The sequence below is a fragment of the Cydia strobilella genome, chromosome 16 (genome assembly GCF_947568885.1).
Source record: "Cydia strobilella chromosome 16, ilCydStro3.1, whole genome shotgun sequence".
In the NCBI taxonomy this organism is placed as follows: domain Eukaryota; kingdom Metazoa; phylum Arthropoda; class Insecta; order Lepidoptera; family Tortricidae; genus Cydia; species Cydia strobilella.
The window spans coordinates 11,077,871-11,098,961 of NC_086056.1; the positions used below are offsets into that span (position 1 = coordinate 11,077,871).

Consider the following 21,091-nt stretch of genomic DNA (forward strand, 5'->3'; position numbering starts at 1 on the left):
CCTTACCCTTTGGGTACGGAACCCTAATAAAAAAGACATTAATGATCATTGATGAATGTTCCTTTTATTAATATTGTTGGTCACAAAACTCAACTTTTTATTTCAGATTTCCAAAGGACGAGGAATAGGGGATATTACTGCGATGTTCTGCCACCAGAGTGCAGCACTAGCTTTTTTAGTGCACCGTATCGTAACTTATTCATACAGGTTTTTGACAAGTTTTCAGGGGACCTACCGGAAAACTCGAATCCGAAATTTCGTTATCTAGCTGCCTCTTTATCGCTCGAATACGCAAGAGTGACAGAGATGTTAGATAACGAAAGTTCGATTTTCTTGTTTCGCGATAGACCCTCAGATTGTGATAGTGGCGCCACCTACGCCGAGTTTCGCGTAATATTCCCTATTATTAAATATAAAAAAATATTACACGAAAGTTTTTTTTTTTCATTTCCTATTTGGTACAGTCAGCTGCAGAGAAAAGGTACCCCACGTCCATACTAATTTACAGAACTTTGTATGCAGGGGGGGTGCCTTTTCTCTGCAGCTGACTGTACATGACTAGAAACTATATTTAGTCTTTTAGCATTAGAAAAAACGGTAAACCATTTCCACGTGTCTTTTTATTGACAAGTTTTTTTATAAATATAGCAATATTTTACTTATGAAAGCAAAATTATGTAAATGATCGTATATTATAGGTATATTTGTTGTGACTTATTTTCAAAGTGTTTTTCGATAAAACGACACGTTAAGATCGCTCGCCTTCTTTCTAATGATAAAAAAACGAGAGGTATAGTTAGACGGTTCTGAGTGGTAGACTGCAAATGAGATAAAAGCTATATTAGGTACATGCATTAATCCTCATATCAGGCGGCTCTTTGATTCCAAGGATTGCATAATTTTTATACTTTTTAATGATTTTTAGAATATGAAAATTATAAAAAGTATAAAAGTTATGCAATCCTTGTATTCCACGCATTTCATTTCATTTCAACGAGCCGCCTGCTACAGATTTCTTGAAATTGCCGCGTTTTTTCAGGTTCAACTTTCATTAGCCAGACTATTATCAATTTGCCAATTTCGTGATTATTCTTTTACACGGCACATAAACTTATGCATAATTTATCGATATAAAAAGTCGACACAGTCACATCCCTAGCAAATTATCAAACTTATGACACCGTACGTAAATGAGAAATAACAAGCATATATGCATCTCTTTTCGGCACATTATCTAATTCGTAAGGAAGTAAAGCACGGGTATACATATTTGCGAAGCATTTTTGCCCGACTTCTATGCTTTAGTCATTATTCTGAGGTATACCTCACCTGAAAGTATATTGTATCATAGAGTGGTAACTCCAATACATCAGTTTTTACCAGTTATTTCGTAGTCGACATCTAACGTCAAGTAGTGGAATTATCAGTACCGCTACTTGACACCAGATGTCACAAGTGTCGCTACTCACGAAAAATGTACTGCTAAAACAATTTACAACTAAATTGAACTAATATTACAAGCAGAAGGAGTTGAAAATAGAGTTCCGGTTATAATATTAGCTGAAAATTATTGAGCATTAGTTTTCATTCGTCGCGACATCTATTGTCAACTAGCAGTACTGATAAATTCCGCTACTTAACGCTAGATGTTGACTACGAAACAACTCGCGTCTTGGTAAGAAAACTGATGTAGGGTGAGGGGTAAGACAAAAAGTCGTCCGTATGCCGAAGCATTACGGGCGACTTGTCATCTGAAAAATCCTTTCAATCTTACCCCAACCTTATGGAGTTACCACACTTTATTTACTTATATGTGGTATTTCCTATAAAAAGGGACCTTATTGTCGATGGCGCTTACGCCATTATAAACGATGCTCCGATATAAATACAATGCCGCGCGACGCTGTGCGGTGTAAGCGCCATCGACAATAAGGTCCCTTTTCATAGAAAATGCCCCATATTTCTAGTCTATGATGGATGTAGAGTAACTATATATTATAAACAGCGCACCAAGCGGCAACTATTATTAAACTAAAATAGTGCGTGAAGATTAGAAGAATGTCTCGTAGATTGTTCGCTTGCTATAGCTCAATTTTTTTAATTTTTTTTTATACCACGTTGGTGGCAATCAAGCGTACGGCCCGCCTGATGGTAAGCAGTTACCGTAGCCTATGGACGCCTGCAACACCGGAGATATTACACGCGCGTTGCCGACCCTTTAAAAACCTGTACACTCCTTTTTTGAAGAACCCCATACTGTAGCCCCTCGGGAAAACCTGGGCTGGGAGCTCATTCCACAGGCGAAGCGTACGCGGGAGGAAATTCCTACCGCACAGTACGCGACCATTTAGGTGCTAGGGTGTGCGGATGAACACCCTGCCGATGGCGAGCGGTGCGGTGATAGAAAGCGGCCGTTGGCATCATGTCAAACAATTCTTCAGAACACAGCCCATTGTACAAGCGGTAGAACACGCACAAGGAGGCGAAGTTTAGGTCTCCTTAGACTTAAAGGTTCAATACCGCTTGTGAGTTTGGGATCGTCGACGATTCGTACAGCGCGCCTTTGGACTGAGTCGAAGGGTCCAAGCTGGCATCCAGGTGCTCCTGCCCAAAGGCGACAGCAGTACTCCATATGGGGTCTGATCAATATAATTTTAATAGGTTAAATAGGGCATTTTCTATGAAAACGGACCTTATTGTCGATGGCGTCGCGCGGCATTGTATTTATATCGGAGCATTGTTAATAATGGCGTAAGCGCATTCGACAATAAGGTCCCTTTTTATAGAAAATACCACAAATACGTAGGTATTGGTGGGTACTACCTATACTACATTCAGAATTTCAGTATCTAAGGATGGTATTCCACCTTCCAATATCTTGGTTCAATGTGTATTTGCGTCTTACATTTTGCTTAATGAGAGAGTGAGACGCAATGCACATTAGATAAAGATTCGACAGGTGTAATTAATACCACCCTAACGATGTTTAATGTTGTCCTTCCCTAAGGTTAAGTGACCTTTATTTTATTACTCGGTGCGGCCCGAACAGTTGTGTGATATACCACTAGCTATAGAGCCGTTTTGAACATTTTACTATTAGGGTTCCGTACCCAAAGGGTAAAAACGGGGCCCTATTATTAGGGTTCTGTACCCAAAGCGTAAAAACGGGACCCACAGCGCCGCCGAGAGCAGCAACAGAAATACATCATCTGTGAAATTTCAACTGTCTAGCTATCACGGTTCATGAGATACAGCCTGGTGACAGACAGACGGACAGCGGTCTTAGTAATAGGGTCCCGTTTTTACCCTTTGGGTACGGAACCCTAGAAACTAACGAATTGTTGATTTTCGTTTTTCGCAGTATGCCCTCCGGAGACACTTCAATAAGTTTTAGAGGTTATAAGTACCTAAATTGTATTCTCCCCGACGAAGTTCTAGACGCGCGAGCTACCAAACGGTTATTCCATTGCGTGTTACGTGGTGCTTTCGTGTACAGAATAGGCGCCCACTAGCGCGCGCTGGTTCACGCCCGGTGCGTTCCGTTCCTCGACCGCAATGCCGAGGCGCGTTCCAATCGCCAAGCAATCGTGTTAAAGTTAGTCCAAAACAAGTTTGCAACGATTTTGATACACGCAGTGCAAGAAGTGTTATTTTAAACGTCAATCTTCAGCAAACTTTTCTTGGTCTAACTATCTCACGTATTGCGGCGTCTGTCTTGTCAGTTACTAAATACAGGAAGGCGTTAGAAACTTTACGTGCTGAACCAGTATAGAACGCCGTCTGATTACTAAGTTCTCTAAGTTGAGTCAGCTGGTCATTGTTGATGGTAACGCCCGCGCTCGCTTTATGATTGGGAATACAGTCTTTTGTATCGGTTTGGTATTAAGACGGCTCTAGACTTGGTTCGTGCGAATCACGCACCAACTCTGTCGCGAAGTAATATACCTAAGTGTAGAGAAGTTTCTCACATTTTTCACTCGCATTAGTGAATTGTTCCACGACTAATAGATGCCTCAGATTTCGGTATATTTCGATTTGTCTCTGCCGGCCACAAATGGGAATAGGTGCATTCGTAGAATCATTCTCATCTGACCCCGCCTCACGTATGGCGGCGGTCACGTGGGGCGGGGACAAATGGGACAAGTGGTTTGATTTCATCTGCGTTTCACGCACTAGTCTAGAGCGGACTTTACCTACAGACGTCACCTCGTTAGTCGAATATTCAGATGAAGCAGTGCGCGATCCTGCACATACAGTACGGATCGGTACGGTCACAAATCACAATATAAGTATTAGTATATACTGGCTGGCTCGAGTCGCCTGCTTTAGCAACACCGATGGTAATGTTAGATTACCCACTTAAGGATTTTTTTACTGGCTTGCTGGAGATCACAACCCTCAATCATCAATATTTCACCTCGTAATGCGAAGGCACCAGCAAGCCCAAACCAGTGTGAAGCTTATTTCCCACTAGAGCCAATGGCTGGAGCTAGCGGTCAGAATTTTATGGTCTGGATGCTAAATCCCATAACTAGAGACAACCGACTGGTAAAACCTGTGCTGGCGCCATCTATAAAAACCTTTGACAGTTGTCAACCCCATTAGTTTCGTTGTAACTCCCTTAAACTAAAAATACTCAGTCGTGTTAGTTTGTCTTATACTCTTGTGTGTTATATAAGGAGGCCGAATTTTTAGTCATCCTTTAAGCATGTTTTTAAAATAAATTACCCGTAAACCCCTATTTAGAACGATGGGACAACGGGTAAAAATAAATACCCGTGGACCCACTGTAGTACAAAGCAGTGGGACCACGGTTAATACGCGAAGAAAACACCCAAATCATACACGTGCCTTAAAAGAATGAGGAGTTCCCTCAATTCCTCATGGATCCCATCATCAGATCAGAGCCAAATTAATATGGGACCACCTTGGAGGTAACTCCTATCCAACATAAAAAAAGAGTTAGGTACTCAAATCGGACAACGGGTGTTGGAGTAATCGGTGAACGTACATAATAAAAGCCACAAACGAATACAAAACCTCCTCCTTTTATGAAATTGAAGTCGGTTAACAAAAATAATCTAGCGGTCTTGTTACACTGGTTTACCCGACTCGTCTCGCTCGCAGTCGTGCAATACGAATGCGCGACGAGAATACTTTTTGTTCGTAACCTCCACATCACCTCGTCTCGCTTCGCGAGACTACCTACAGTACCTACTCGTATTTGCGTCGCCAACCAAATTTACTGCGTTGGTTACGGAGGTAGTCATCCGACGGACAAAGAGGTAGATAGGTAGGTTTTCGTTTGTGTATAGGTTGGACCAACATTACGTTGACAAAAATTGTAACAGAAGCATATTGTTGATAATTTTAACTAATAATATTTTTAAAATAATATGTTTTGTTTTAGTTAAATGATTGTATTTTAAACTTTTAATGACATTTTAAAAAAAATCTTAAAATATCTTTATGAACGTAATTTTGGGCCACCGTATGCATGTAATATGATTCTTAGACAGACACGCTTTAAGAATTTATTAATGTAGGAATAGGCCGTATTAAGGTAAAGTCCGAGGCGTCATTGTCCCGTCCCGAGAAAATAATAGCGATTCAGCAATTGTGTCGCTTAGCTTCAAACTCGGGTAAATCCATTCGACCCTCTCAGCAAATATCTACCTTATTACCTTTTCTTAATACCAAAATCGCATTATCTGACAGATGGATTTACCAGTTTGAAGTTAAGCGACTCAATTGTGATAGAGCGTTATCACGTTATCAGGCATTAGGATTTCGTAAGCCAATCGAAGAGATTATTATATGATTTCCAGAACGCGGAAGAGCGTCATCTAGCATTCTCCTTGGTAACTAAACATAAACTACGAGTCTGCTGGGTTCATATAGACCGCGAGCCAGGAACAGATTTCCATGAGCAATCGCTTCGCGGGCGATAACTCGTAGTGGTTAACGGCTATTGTATGATGAACCCACATGGACGTCAGCTGCCGCTCCGTTGGTGGGTTGAGGAATGGCAGCCACCGAAACACGTAAAAAAATAAACGCCAAAAAATTATCATCGCCCCCCGTTTGATACTTTGTCAGATGAATGATGAAAGTTTAGATGCTATTGTGAATTTAAAAAATCGTCAGCCGGTTGTATCGCGGTAGAAAGATCGTCAGCTGGTCGCATGAACATGTAAAAAATAAGCGCTTTACCTTTTTATGATAGTGATAACAAAATCATAAAACTTTGCATGTAGCATTCCATCAGGCGTTTCAATAAACGGATTACGCGTACTTTGCGGACATATTTTTTAAATGTTCCTGTGACCAGCTGACGGTAGTTCCACCGCGATACAACCGGCTGACGGTCAAACTATCATCTGACACAATATCAATCGGGAGGCGATGACTGAAAAAAAAAATTTTGTACATGTTCATGTCATCGACTGACGTTCTTTCCACCGCGATACAACCGGCTGAGTATTTTTTTAATTCATGATAGCATTTAAACTATCATCTGACAAAGTATACCCGGGATGACGATATATGCTCCTACCACGCGGTCTAAAACTTCATTATCCCAGGAAAAAATATTAATAGCGCGATTCAGTATTTCCAGAACACGAAACAACGCCACCTAGCATACACTTTGGTAACTAAACAAAAACTGAGTCTGGGGTCGTTATCCCAGAAGAAAACTTAATAGCGCGATTCAGGATTTCCAGAACACGAAACAGCGCCACCTAGCATGCACTTTGGTAACTAAACAAAAACTACTAATCTGGGGTCCTAGCAAAAGCATGCAATGTGGTAACTAAACAAAAACTACTAATCTAGGGTCCTAGAAAAAATATTGCATGCAATTCTGTAATGTAACTGAACAAAGACTGTCTGTCTGGGGTCGTTATCCCAGGAAAATTTTTCATAGCGCGATTCAGGATTTCCAAAACACGGAACAGCGCCATCTAGCATGCACTTTGGTAACTAAACAAAAACGGAGTCTGGGGTCGTTATCCCAGGAGAAAACTTAATAGCACGATTCAGGATTTCCAGAACACGAAACAGCGCCACCTAGCATGCACTTTGGTAACTAAACAAAAACTACTAATCTAGGGTCCTAGAAAAAATATTGCATGCAATTCTGTAACGTAACTGAACAAAGACTGGAAGAGTATCGTGTCATGGATCCTGGCCCAACCAATCATCCTAAAGTAGTCAGAATTTGCTAATCGCGGTTACACCTAGTGACTAAGGTTGTCACCTGTCAAATTCCTTGGTCCAATGTGCATTGAGTCTGTCTCCTCACTAAGCAAAATGTGATACACATTGGACAAGTGCCATCCATCTAGGATTCTGAATCAAGTATTAAAACAATAATGTTGGCGTGTAAAATGTTTAAGTATAAAAAATAGCCATGTCAAAATGCAAATGGTTCCTGGCTAACTATATCAAGATTAAAAATTACAATTTTACTACACTATCGCATATGGCTGTACCTATATTATAATAAATCACTACATAGTATAAAACAAAGTCGCTTTCCGCTGTTTGTCCGTCCGTCTGTCCCTATGTATGATCAGATCTTTAAAACTACGCAACGGATTTTGATGCGGTTTTTTTTTAATAGATAGTGACTGAAGAGGAATGGTTATATGTATAATTTGTAAAGGTTTTGTGTGAATTAGTTGAACAACCAGTGCAAAGGCGGGTCGCTAGTAAAATATAAAGAAACAAACTAAAGGGCAGTAGTGAAATAAAATACACGTTTAAAAATTCTACTTCCATTATATTTCAACGTCATAATGCAATCATGACAATTAAATTATTTCAATTACGTTCAAGACCTGTCCATTTTCGACGTAGAAAATGTATGAACTAGATATAGTATGTTTTCTTAATATTAATCGTAAGGAGCTTATCTTACAGACGTAGTCTACAGCCTACGCGGGCAGTTTCCGTCTTTGTCTATACAACTAGTCTTGTTGGAAAAACTAAAGTTCTACAGAACTACTGCGAATTGTCTTTGTCAGATATTTGTGTCAGCAGGAAAGGCGGAAAATTAAAAAAAAAGTTTGTATAAAAGTTGTAGGTATACGACGATTTCTTTTTTCTGTTTTTCGCCTTGCCCCTGCCACAAGTCTAGGCAGACTTAACATTCGCCGGGCCCTCCTCGCGTAGGCTATAGACCACGTGTGACCCAACTGTATGGCGAAATGGTATTATAAACTTAATTAAATTATTAAAAAATCAGTCTAGACCAAAATAATAGTTTTTCATTTTAAGTTGGTTCATAAAATTGTTCCCGCACGGCATCCTAACAAGACAGTCTTAAAGCTAAAGAAATTACATTTAAAGCTACATAAATCATAAAAAAAACTTACATCAATAATGGTCTATAAAGACGAACGAGCAATCAAATATTTAAAATATAATATGCACCATGGCAGAAAGTCGTTGAAATAAAACATTAAAATAATTGACATCACGAAGTGTGCGTTAGAGCTTAAACAAGTAGGAAACAAAAACCAAGTCTATCCCTGTATACCACGTACCGTACCACACTAGCACAGCCTCCAAATCACAAGCACCACACCATTTTATCTATCACAGTACAATTTTATAATCCAACTTCAAATGAAACCATACAATCAGTTGGGCAGTGGATGAAATTTAGGAAATTCAATACAGAATAAGAATCACAATACAGTTAATACTTATGAATAGTTACCTTAGTCACATACGAGAAACTGAGGCGGCCCGTGCCTTCTGCCCGGATATCAACACATCACAATTAGCGTACGAAGGAATGTGCAAGCGAACGAAACACTCAGACATGCTTAACGAAACATCGTCGTTTGAGGATTTATTTGGCACCTCCAGAATGACAAAAATGTGCGTTGTATATGAATTAATTTCTAATGAGATTCAGTAAAAAAGAAAATGTAAGCTAAGCATATCCGAGTATTCTGTATTTCTTATATCAATAATGACATTTTTATATACCAAATAACGTGTCAGTCGCTTTAAAAATAGACTTAAATTATTGTGTTTTAATTAGTTCACACGGGTAGCAGGCACGGGCGGCCGCCGCGTAGTACACAGTTAAATTTTAATACACGTATAAACTAGGAAGTGATGCCGTTCAGCGTGGAAGCAACCTCAGTCTTGTCATTCCGATGTGGACCATACACTTTACGAAGCCCTACAAATCCGTTCGCCATCCTCTGGAAATATAACATGTTAATAGTTACTATTTGATAAGTTTTGTTCTTGTGAAGGGATTATAAATTGGTCATCAAGCATAGCTTCTAGTATAATATAGATGTGCTATACGCGTGCGCCCGTGAGGGACAGAACGTACGCAATGCGACAAAATTAAAAACACGTTTTAAGATTACTGACAACATACCGAAAACCACCTACGTAATTTGGTCGGGTTACCCCCCGTAAACCATACTAAATTCATGGTGAGAAATAAATAAAAATCACTGAAGGAAAAACAATAATAACGCTTCCTCTGCCACTCCTACTGAAAGGTCCATAAGAGCGTCTCGTTCGGTCACCTCCCCCCACCCACATTTCATCTCTATATTATTGTATCTCTATGTCATCAAAAAATGTGAGCCGATAAATAATAATAATAATAGAAGAAGTTTATTCAAAAAGTTTGAACATTTCATGTAGATTTAGCTGTCAGGCAGCTCAAATAATAAGTGGCAGGAAGAAAAAGAATGCTCATTTTATATTAACGCCGGGAGGACTCGAATACACAGCAGAATGATCTAACATATCGTCGAGTGACAAGCAAAAGTCGCTAAGTACCACCACAAGTTCATAGCCATAGTGAACCGTATTATTATCCGAATAAGGTTGAATTTTGTTTAATTATTTTTCAGTAATTAGTGAATTTTGCTAGTCACCTGACGATATGGTATTGAACCTACTATGTCATGGTGCGTTTCCATGCTCGCTAATCTAAAGCAAACATCTACGGGACGCACTTATACGTTGAAATGAGACAGGTGAGGCTTGCTCGCGTCGAGCATACAAAGAAAGCACCGACATACTAGCAGTCACTTTCAAAAAAGTGAGGTAATAAGCAGAATAGTGTATACATACCGTGTCAGCTTTATGCTTCCGTGGGCTGTTCGATGGTCGGTGTGGAGTCGACGGGCGGGGCGGCCTTGAGCTTGATGTCGGCGGGCTCCTCCGCCTTGCCGTCGCCCTGCGCCTGCGCCTGCGCCTGCCCTTGCGAGGCGTCCATGGAGTCGCCGTTAGCCCCGTTCTCTGTCGCTTTGCCGTTCACGACTGGAAGTCTAGAGCTGGCGTCTTCGGAGTCTCCATTCATTTTAGGCGCGTCCCCGTTTGTCGCTTTGCCGTTCATTCGTGGTTCACTAGTTTCGTCCGGTTTGCTCGTTTCGTCCGGTTTGCTCGCTTCTTCCGGTTTGCTCGTTTCTTTCGGTTTGCTAGTTTCGTTTTCCTTTTGTTCGGCGGTCGCGCTGTCGGCGGGCTGGGGTTCTACGGCCGAGCTTTCTACCGGTTTTTTCTCTACGGGCTTCCTCTCTTCGATAGTTTCAGACTCTGTTTTGTTTTTCTCGACTTTGCTCTCTTCAACAGTTTTCTCGGGCGTTTCCTCTTTTTCAGTCACCTTTACATTCTCTGCCTCTTTACTTTCTGTTGCGGATCCGGTTTCCACGATCTCTTTATGTTCTACCTGTGTTTCTACACATCTCACGTCTGGTTTTACTTCCGTCGCGACTTCCACAGAACTACTCCCCTCTTTCTTTTCCGATTGTACAATTTTGTCCGCAGTTTTATCCTCTACTCCGTTAGCCTGTTTGACATCAGCCTCATCGTCAACACTATTTTTCGCTTTAGCCTCACTATCCTTGCCGGCCGCCGAATTCAAAATCTCGTTTTGTTTCATTTCTAGCTCCAACTCGGTATCTAGTATTCTTTCGACAATATCGTTGGTATCTGTATTTTCAGTCTCCATAGTCTCCTCGGCGATGGGGTTCAGGAGGGGTTTAACGGGGATACTATCTAAGTTTGTGACGTCCTGCACCTTGGAGAGGATCTCGTCGCACTCTTTGTCGAGCACCTCCCCGACGTTCTGGAGCACCTCCATGTCCTCGGCCGCCGGGGGCTCCTCGACAACTGGCACTGGATCATCCACTACATCGGCGAGCGCGTCCTTCTCGAGGGTGACCTCCTCGATGACCGGTGTGGAGGCGGGAGGGGTCTCCTCGGCCTCCCCGTTCTCCTTCTTCACATCTTCCTTTGGTTTCGCATCAGTTTCGCCATTTTCAGGTTTGGCCTTAGCGAGGCCACTGATAGCGTCAGTCTGTTTCTCTTCAGTCTTGGTGTCCTCCTCCACTACGGGTTCGACGTCGAGCATGGGTGCGTCGCCGGCCTCGTTGGAGTCGGTGATCTCCTCGATGGTGGTGACCACCTCGCCGGGCTCCTCTGCGGCGGCGGCGGGTGCGGGAGCCTCGACCTCCATCTTCTCCGGTTTAGTGTCAGGCGCGACGGCCGCGGTGGCCGCCTCGGCGGTCTCCTTTACGTCTTTCTCCGCGTCCGTCTTGGGTACTTTGGCGGGCGTTTCCTCCTCCTCCTCCTGAAAATATTGTAAATATGATATAGAACATCTGTGTTATCTACAGTAATAGTCATAGCTAACATTTTTGAAATAAATATTCATTACTTAGGTACTTTATTAGTTGTGTATCCAATTGTTACTTTTGTGTATCTTCCTATTTATAGGCAGTGCCGAACAAGCCCTGTTTCTACTTGTTATCAATATCAGTATGTTATAATTAATGGAAACTATAGGTCTTATTGTATATCTGCAAGTTTAAACTTATCTGTATGTGACTGTTTGTTTCCTAAATAAATAAATAAAAAATTACGAAAAATGTATGCTTGCATGTTTAGAAAACAAATTAGTCACCGTAACCATGGCTCACGCTACTTATGCGACACAAGACAACGTAAATTTCTACAATATCGGACTTACGCGTTCTAAAAATGTGTCGATTGCACTGGCATTATTTGCATCAAGTGGTAAAAGATACAAATGTAGTGCATAATCCTTTACCATCGTATTTTCACGGAAACGTACGAACGTGTCATGCTATTGCAGTCAGTCTCAGTACAAAAAGTACCAAGGTTGGCTACAACGTAGCAAGTCAAATACGAACGTTTCCGAGAAAATACGATGCTAAAGGATTATGCACTACATTTGTACCACATAAATTTTGGAAAAGGTACAGTACTTTTTTTTAACCCACCAACACCACAACTACATCAACACAAACTTGAGATCATATCAGAATTGCGATTCTCAAAACAACCAACACCAAAGTCTAGGCAGTATCACTAATTTAAAACTTTCTTATGAATATTCAATCATACCACATATCATATATATTTAATAAAAACCGGCCAAGTGCGAGTCGGACTCGCGTTTCAAGGGTTCCGTACATTGCACAATTTTTTACAATGTATTTTGTATGTGAAACGTGAGTAAAATGTCTTTGTCTTGTCGGATCAAAAACTAAGTGATTAATTTCGACTCACGCTTGACTTGCACATTTCTAATAGATTTTTCTGTCATCTATAAGTAAAGAACTATTTTGCGTATTTTTTTCAAATTTTTTGACCCCGTAGTTTCGGAGATAAAGGGGGGGGGGGTGGTTATTTTTTGCCTATTTTAATAACTTCTAAACTGTTTATTCTGAAATTATAAAAAAAAACATTTGAGACCCTCACAATGAGCTCTTTCATTTGATATGTAACACAATATAGTTTGAAAAACTTTCCCTTTTTTTTCATTTATTTATACTTGTACCTTATTGGCTCTGAGAATTAGCATCAAGTTCTGATAATATAATAGCATATCATTTATTCGTATATAACCTTCACCACACCAAATAAAAACTACTTCATTTAAGGCCTTATAATAAATTTCAATAAATAAATACAACCAAATATGTGATTACCAATTTTATTTCTGATATTTATTCAGCCAAAATGATACAGATTACGTAATTCGGTGTATGTAAGCCATTATACAAACTTACTAGTTTGGCCAACCATTTGAGCTTTTAAAAAATGCGAGAAATTAAAAACAGCAGACCCGTACAGATGTAGTGAATAATCCTTTGTCATCGTATTTTCTCGGAAACGTTAGTAATGTATTGTCATGCTACTTCAGTCAACCTCAGTACTTTTTGTACTAAGACCGACTTTTCGTCCGTTCGTGCGTTTCCGTGGAAAAGCGATGGTAAAGGATTATGCACTATATCTGTAAGGTTGACTACTCATAATTGGACGTAGTATAGCGATAAGGAACCACCCTCAAAAAATTAGTGATTCAGATTTTTATAGGGTGGATCAGTTTCCCTTAATTATGTCAATTGTTTTTTTTATTTGTTCCTTTTAGTGGTTTTAGTTGGCCAGACTATAACAGCATTTACAACAGCGCTCACAAGACGTACGGATAATTATGGAACTAGGTATCAGCTAGCATGACTCAAGTTGCGTCATTGCAATAGCAATAGATGGCGCTATAATAAATAATAGTAAATTCACAAAAGATGGCGTGAATGTGTAAGGTAACAAAAACTAGGAAACTATGTTTTACATTTTAGTGTGTATCTTCAAATCAACCTGAGAATTATAATACTCACACACGAATTCGCGCTAGCTTCATAGAATTTTGTGGTAGTTGAAAGAATATTATAACTATATTTTTGCTTCAAGTAAATATTATGACTTACATAAACACTAACAGATATTATTTACAATAGAATACAACAAATATAATATGAATATACAACACTAGATGTAAACTTGACCAGAAACTGTTATCAACAATAGTAAAATTTACTATTATTGTACCTTTCTTAAGAAAGTTGTAAATATTGTTGTTAATAAATCTATCAAGTAGATATCAAGTCTTTCTGGTCAAGCAACAAATAATGTTAAAGCCAACTACTATATTAAATTACACATGTAGTCCATAATTTTTTTCCTTCGTATTTTCTCGGAAACGTTCGTATTTGTCATGCTACTTCAGTCAACCCCAGTACTTTTTTTACAGAGACCGACTGTAATGACTAGACACGTTCGTACGTTTCCGTGAAAATACGATGGAAAATAATTATGCACTACATCATATATATAACGTATTTAGGCAACAAGCTTTGTTACATAATATACCCTAGACCATTACTTTTAAGTTAAGAGGATAGTGGACGACTAAATCTCTATACAAATATAGTCCTCATTTGCCTCTCTGGATATTATATGGTAAAAATATTTTTTGAATGTGTATTAGGATGGTATTCCATCTGTCCAATATCTTTGTCCAATATGTATTTGCGTCTCACATTTTGCTTAATGAGAGAGTGAGACACAATGCATATTGGACAAAGAAATTGCCAATTTGCAAATTGCAAAATTTTACAGATGTAATATCACTTAACCATAGTTGCGATGCGCCTTTGTTCGACTTTTTATTGTTACAAAAATTTGGAGCGAAAAACGACCTCCATAAACATTCCTGGAAGCTTCTAACTCTTATAATAATAATAAAAATCTCTGCAGGGGGCCACTACCACAATCTGAGGGTCTATCGTGAAACAAGAAAATCGAAATTTCGTTATCTAACATCTCTGTCACTCTTGCATATTCGAGCGATAAAGCGGTAGATAGCGAAATTTCGGATTCGCGTTTCCCGGTAGGTCCTCTGTAAACAAACCGCCTTGATGCATCAATATCATATTTTATTACAACTGAAAACTTGTCAAAAAACTGTTAAGGGCACAGTATGTATAAGTTACTCTATGGTTTACTAAAGAGGCTAGTGCTGCACTCTGGTGGTGGAACATGGCAGTAATACTCCCTATTGTATAAAATTGTCGTATATAATGATAATATCCAGAGAAGAAAATGAGTCCTACGTTTGTGTCGCCACTTTCGTCTCGGTTGCCTATTTAACACCTTCCCTGTCCCCATACAAAATGATTTGACAAAGTTACACGTCAACTTCCACTTTGAAGTCGTGAACCCATAGGGGAAGCGCGGACTCCTGAAAAAATCATGTCCCCACATCGGGGGCCCCCGGACGGGGAACGTGTTAAAATGCAGCAACAACTGTCAGGGCGGCAACTAACTACCGGCAACAACTCACCTGCGAGCTGCGGTGTAGACAAACTACAAGTGCATGCAAGGCGTGCTAGGATAGTGAGGCGGACGGAACCTGCGGGGGCTTGCGCTTGTTGCTGGAGAGCTGCGCCATTGTGTGGAGGACCGGGAACGTGTGCGACTCGGGCAGGGCGGCGTTGCGGGCGCGGGACACCAGCGCGGCGCGCAGCCCGGCGGCGCGCGCGGCCGTCGCCTCTGGAAAACGAATGGCAAACATGAGCGGCATTGGAAAAATGTAACCATAATCATAATAATCATAATCATTTATTTGCACATAAAAAGGGTTTTACATAGATATTATAAAAGTTACATTGGTCTAGCCTTTTTAGCTGTTTTTGGCAGCATGCAAATGGGTCCTTATAATACATTAAATTTGTATTACATAAGACTACCTTAAATTAACTTAATTAATTACTAACTACATTAACTTAAATTAAACTAGAATAGGATGCACAATAAGTTAACTTTACAATTCAATACAAATTACAATACAGTCCCAGCAATTGATAATAAAATAACTAAGTTCATATGTAATGTCCAGGTAATAAATATTTATAATACAAATTTGACTAATATTAATTTTAAACATTATTATGCGCAATAAATTCATTAATAGAGTAGAATGATTTTGTCAGTAGCCATTTAAAAAGCGCTGTTTTAAATTTAGTATATGGCAGATCTTTTATATGCTGTGGTAGTTTATTTTATATAGTGACACCCATACAGTAACAGTTTTTCTTAAAAGCAGCAGTTCTTTGCTGTTTGGGTACAATAAGCCTGTTTGTATTCCTAGTGTTTCTAGGAAACACCTCCATGGCTGTCTTAAACAAGTTAATATTTAGTTTTACAAATTTAGAGACTTCAAACACATAGAGACAGGGTAGAGGGAGAATATTTAATTCAGAGAAAAGAGGTTTACAAGAAGTCATTGGGCACACTCCACATATGGCACGAATACATTTTTTTTGACAGATGAAAGCCCTTTGAACATCAACCCCATTTCCCCACACAATCAGTCCATATCGAAGCACTGATTCCACGTAGCCGTGATAGGCCATCAATGCTGTTTTTTGATCTGCCGTTGAGCGCAGTCTGTTCATAACAAAAACAAATCTATTAATTTTGTTACATACATGTTCGATATGTCCATTCCATTTTAAATCTCTATCAACAATCAGGCCCAAGAATTTTATAACATTAGCATTTTCCAAGTTACGTTGATATAGGCCAAAAATAGTAGTGGGCCCAAAACACTCCCTTGAGGAACTCCATAATGGTTAAATTTATAGTCAGATTGATGTACCTCTGTTTCCTCTAAACCATTTACGCACTTAATTTCTACACATTGTTGTCTATTTTCCAGATATGATCTTAGCCATTGCAATGCTTGTCCTCTGATGCCGTAGCATCCTAGTTTTGCCAGAAGTAAGTCATGTGCAACAAAGTCGAATGCCTTGGACATATCGAAAAATAGGACGGTAGTAAGGCTGCGGTCGTCGTAGTGAGTAGAAATTTCGCGTACTAAACTCTGTTTAACCACCGCAAGTGCAGTAGATTTAGATTTTTGGAAACCATGTTGTTCCGGTGCAATAACATTGAATTTTTGAAAGAATTCACTTATCCTTAGATACATTGTTTTTTATAAAATTTTTAGACATAATAGGAAGTATCGTAATGGGGCGGTAATTCCCAATATCTTGTCTTTCTCCATTTTTGTACATAGGGACGACGGTGGCCTTTTTTAAATTTAAAGGAAAATTTAAGGGAACTATTAATTAAATATGTAAGGAATATTCATAAGGCCTTTTTCACACGACCAAACTTTGGGAGTATTTGTTGTGACAACAACCCCACCCAAAGAGAATTAAGTAGACATAGATTACTCCCTCCATACATCAGTTTTGTTACCAAAAAGACTATATGTTCGTATTCTACATCTAGCGTCAAGTAGCAGAATTATCAGTACTGCTACTCGACACTAGATGTCACTCGTGTTGCGACTGACGAAAAGTGTATTGCTCAACAATTTAAAACTATTATTATAAGCAGGAGTTGAAAATAATTCCGGTTAATCCGGTTATAATCTTCTTCTTCGACCTAGCTCCGCATTCCTACTCAATCTTCTCCACTTTGCCCAGTCTTCGGCATCCTCAGGTGTGAGATTGTTCTCTTGCATGTCCGCCTCCACCCGGTTTCATATAGTGGATCAGTTTAAGATATACCCAAGGTTAACTTTAGACAGTTTCAATATAATGTTACAATAAAGGAACAAGATTTCAGACTTGGCTCCATCAGCTGTGCAATAGCAGTACAATATATTTATATTCCATAGTGACATCCAAGTAATCAATCATCATAACTTAAGAGCTTTGCTCTTGTCGGTGGAGTAATTGCCAGTCATTTCTTTCCTGAGCCAGTCTTTTGATTTGTAAGTAATCAATACATACCTTTAATAATGTAAGTAAGGAACAAAATCTCCTCTAGCTTGGCTCCATTTTATTTTGTAATGGCAGTTATGGCAGTATAACTAACTGCCTCTTAATTAAGAAAAGCTACTGCAATTGATTGATGTCAATGAATGGAAACCGCTTTTCTTTACTTTATGTTAAACTTTAAAAATCAATACAGCATACCTTCAATAATGTCAGTAAGGAACAAGATCTCCTCCGGCTTGGCCCCAATCTTTTCCGCAATAGTAGTATAGCTAGCTGCCTCCTGCTTTTGTCCCACAGCGGTGTCAAAGTGGCCATCAATGCGTGGCAGCAGGTCCCCGGCGAGGGATTGGCCGAAGAGGAGTTTCTGCGCCTGCACGGAGCCGGAGGAGTAGATGTAGACTTTGTGGCCTTCAGTGGAGCGCCATTGGTCGAGGGCGCCTGCTACGTCGTCGTACACGCTGGAATGAATTTGAATCTAATTATAATAATTATAGGACTTTTTAGGTAGTTTTAGTTTAGTTTGTTTAGTTCGTAGTTTAATTTATTTTTGTTAGTTTTAATTTGTTTTTATTTATTTTATAAGGTTTTATTATAATAATGTTTCTCAAGTTGTGTAAGATATCGACATATTGTTTGTGAATTTTGGTGAAGACCAGAAAAAAATGACTGGTCTGACGTAAACGTGAAAGCTATTTAAAGAATTTTCGTTAAAATATGTCCCACGGTCACGTGTCAGATGTAAACAGGTAAATAGAGAAAGGGAATGTTGTAGAATTAACGATGTCTACGGCGTCAACTTTTTCAATAGTTAACTATATCAGACATTTACAGCCGCATTACCTCCACAACGTCCGATCGTACGTTGTCCTCATCCAATGCTTTCTTGTGATCTTGTTCAGATTGTCAGTCCACCTTGTACTCTTGCCGCGACCAGCGGTCGAGTCGCAAAACATTTGCCTAGACCCCTAAACAACCCCCCTAGGCTCCCAAAACATAAAAAATAGTCGAGTCCACTTACTGTCCCTTAATGTCCCCGTTGTCGTAGCCCTGCTTCCAGATAAGGCCCTGCAGTTGTTTGAGCGCTCCTGCCTTGCGGTCCGACGACATCAGCCATTTCACGCTGCTGACAAGGCCGCCAATCTGCTCCTCCTTTGACGCATCCTGGATTTACAGAAATACCATGTAGCAATTGCATTTATGACACATTTTTAATCTGATAACTTAATACACAAGTTAAGGTGTCTACACCTCAGTTAACTTACCAAATGTTACGGTGTTGCCACGGTGTTGCAAAGTGCTGCTCCAAAAAAGTTAACTTCGGTGTGGATGCACCTTTATACGACGTAATGGATGTTGGGAAGTGGGAATCGCTATTAAATGACAGTTTACTTGTGCGATGTGCGAGTGCGATGCCGACGGCACATCACATTCTGTGTGGCGTCGTTAACCTGATATGTGCTGTACACTTCGGTGCGCATAGATCGCGTCTCGCGGACGTCAGATATGATTTGTGGCCAAGTCTTAATTAAATAAATACACAAACAAACGTTTGAAATAAATCATACCTCTCCAGGAATAGCGACTGCTCCGTCGACTTTCTTCTCCTGGTCTTCAAGAGCCAGCTTCCTCAAAGCCCCCACTGCCTCCTTCACGTCTTCCTTCTCCCATTCCTTCTCGAGGAACTTCTGAACATGCTCCTCGGCGTAGGGAAACAACTTGTCCTGGAACCAATGGACACAATGATGACTTGATGATCGCTATAAGATGTGGAGGAGGAAACAGCATAATGCATTAATTGATTAGATAGATAGGGAAAATACTCTTTTAATTTTGTATCAAGCAGAAACGCCTGCGAACGATGCTATTAAGCTTAAGAGAGAGAGCCTCCCTAATGGCTAATATATGGTGGAAATATTCGCTGCATTGGGTACGGTCTTGGTGGCTCAGATGGTAGAGCACTGTACTAGTGATCCAGTGGTCGTGGGTTCAAGTCCCACCCAAGACAGTATAGACAATAAAACTGCACAGGTGTACCCTAGTTGTATATGACCAGCTTCTTAAGGAAAGAACAATTAAAGATAGAGGCAGACAACAGGGGGTCTTATCGCTAACGAGCGATATCTGCATTTTGTAAGCGGACTAAAAGATATCGACCATCCGTATGTTATATCTGATTCTTATTATTACTTTATTATTCACAGCCCATTGTGTCCCACTGCTGGGCAAAAGCCTCTCCCCCCCCCCCCCGTCTTTTTTTGATATCTGATTCGGCAGGAAAATCCACAGAATTGAGCTGTATTAACTTGACACTCGAGACCATTTTCTGCCTCAGCGGGTATCGATAGTACGACGCCAAATCTGCACACTACTAAAGTCTGCAACTCTCAGCTATGTCGACAACTCGATATATATTATTATGTATCGTAAGCCAAAAAGCTTATAACGAACTAGTGATGTAATTAAGAACCAAATATTTATATTTAGAACTGAAATAGCATGCTTTTAGTTTACACGATTTAATAATTACGACGCACATTGCAGAAATTATTATTTTGTAAAGATGGTAGGATACATACTAGAATAAGTTAGTAAACTAAAATCAATATCTTGGTTAGGATTGTTGGTAAGGTAAAAGCAAGTCTATTACATAAATTTGTTTATAATGTAGGCACATTAACTCTGTTCTAATAAATATACATAAGATGTTAAATAAGTATAACAAATTAACTTATAAATAAAGACAATCTAAACAAAGACCGAGGCTTCAAAGCCTCAGCTATACGTACGAAAATCGTAGATTGATGGATGGACTACAGCGAATACCGAAATTATGCCAGCCTACGTAAGAGTAAGAGAGATGGGCTCTCGGTCTTTGAATTTAGAATCCCGCGGTAGCCGTCCAGTCTACTTTCTGTACTTGAATTATTCTAATTATTAGTTCCGTGGCTGAACAACCAGGGCCATCAGCTAAGTTTCAACATCGCGGAAACAGTCAGATAGCCTTTGACCTATACCAGCAACGAAACACGTCAACCAACTAAAAATGTATCATTTATCATGAATTCCTGCATAAGAATTCCAAGAAAAAAACTTTAATTGTCCGTAATAACGAACGCCAAGCGCTGCCGATGAAAATGAAAGTCCATATACGTGCAAGAGCCTAGACGGCGAATTGTTCAGTGCTTATTGAACACTAACGAACGTACGCTAAGATAAAACCAGTTTCAATACGACCTCAAACTACTCATAGTTCTTAGGGATTTCAAGGCTTCAGTTATACTAGTTTGCGAGCTGATAGCTTGGTACTTGGTAGGCGACGGGGATGCGTCCGGTATGAAAAACAACGCTATTACGCACGGTCGTTTTGTTTATTAAAAACTGGACCGGGCAAGGCGAGCGTGTTTCGTAGGGCTGGCATCAGGTCCAAGGACTTGTGTTGTGTCCTC

The 21,091-nt window shown here is 39.9% G+C and overlaps 1 protein-coding gene and 1 non-coding gene across 2 annotated transcripts in view; one reads left to right on the forward strand and one right to left on the reverse strand.

Moving 5' to 3' along the window:
- Window positions 1-7,765: 7,765 nt before the first annotated feature.
- LOC134748329 (claspin-like) overlaps window positions 7,766-21,091 on the reverse strand; it is a 39,049-nt gene continuing 25,723 nt past the window's right edge. Inside the window, exons 16-21 of the mRNA XM_063683096.1 lie at window positions 19,211-19,366; window positions 18,664-18,806; window positions 17,844-18,103; window positions 15,266-15,405; window positions 10,120-11,617; window positions 7,766-9,224 (exon numbers count right to left, since the gene is read on the reverse strand). Coding sequence (XP_063539166.1) covers window positions 10,130-11,617; window positions 15,266-15,405; window positions 17,844-18,103; window positions 18,664-18,806; window positions 19,211-19,366 — 2,187 coding nt within the window. The 3' untranslated portion in view covers window positions 7,766-9,224; window positions 10,120-10,129. The remainder of the gene's footprint in view (window positions 9,225-10,119; window positions 11,618-15,265; window positions 15,406-17,843; window positions 18,104-18,663; window positions 18,807-19,210; window positions 19,367-21,091) is intronic.
- Trnat-agu (transfer RNA threonine (anticodon AGU)) lies at window positions 19,578-19,650 on the forward strand. The gene has a single exon. It is a non-coding gene; the product is annotated as a tRNA-Thr (tRNA).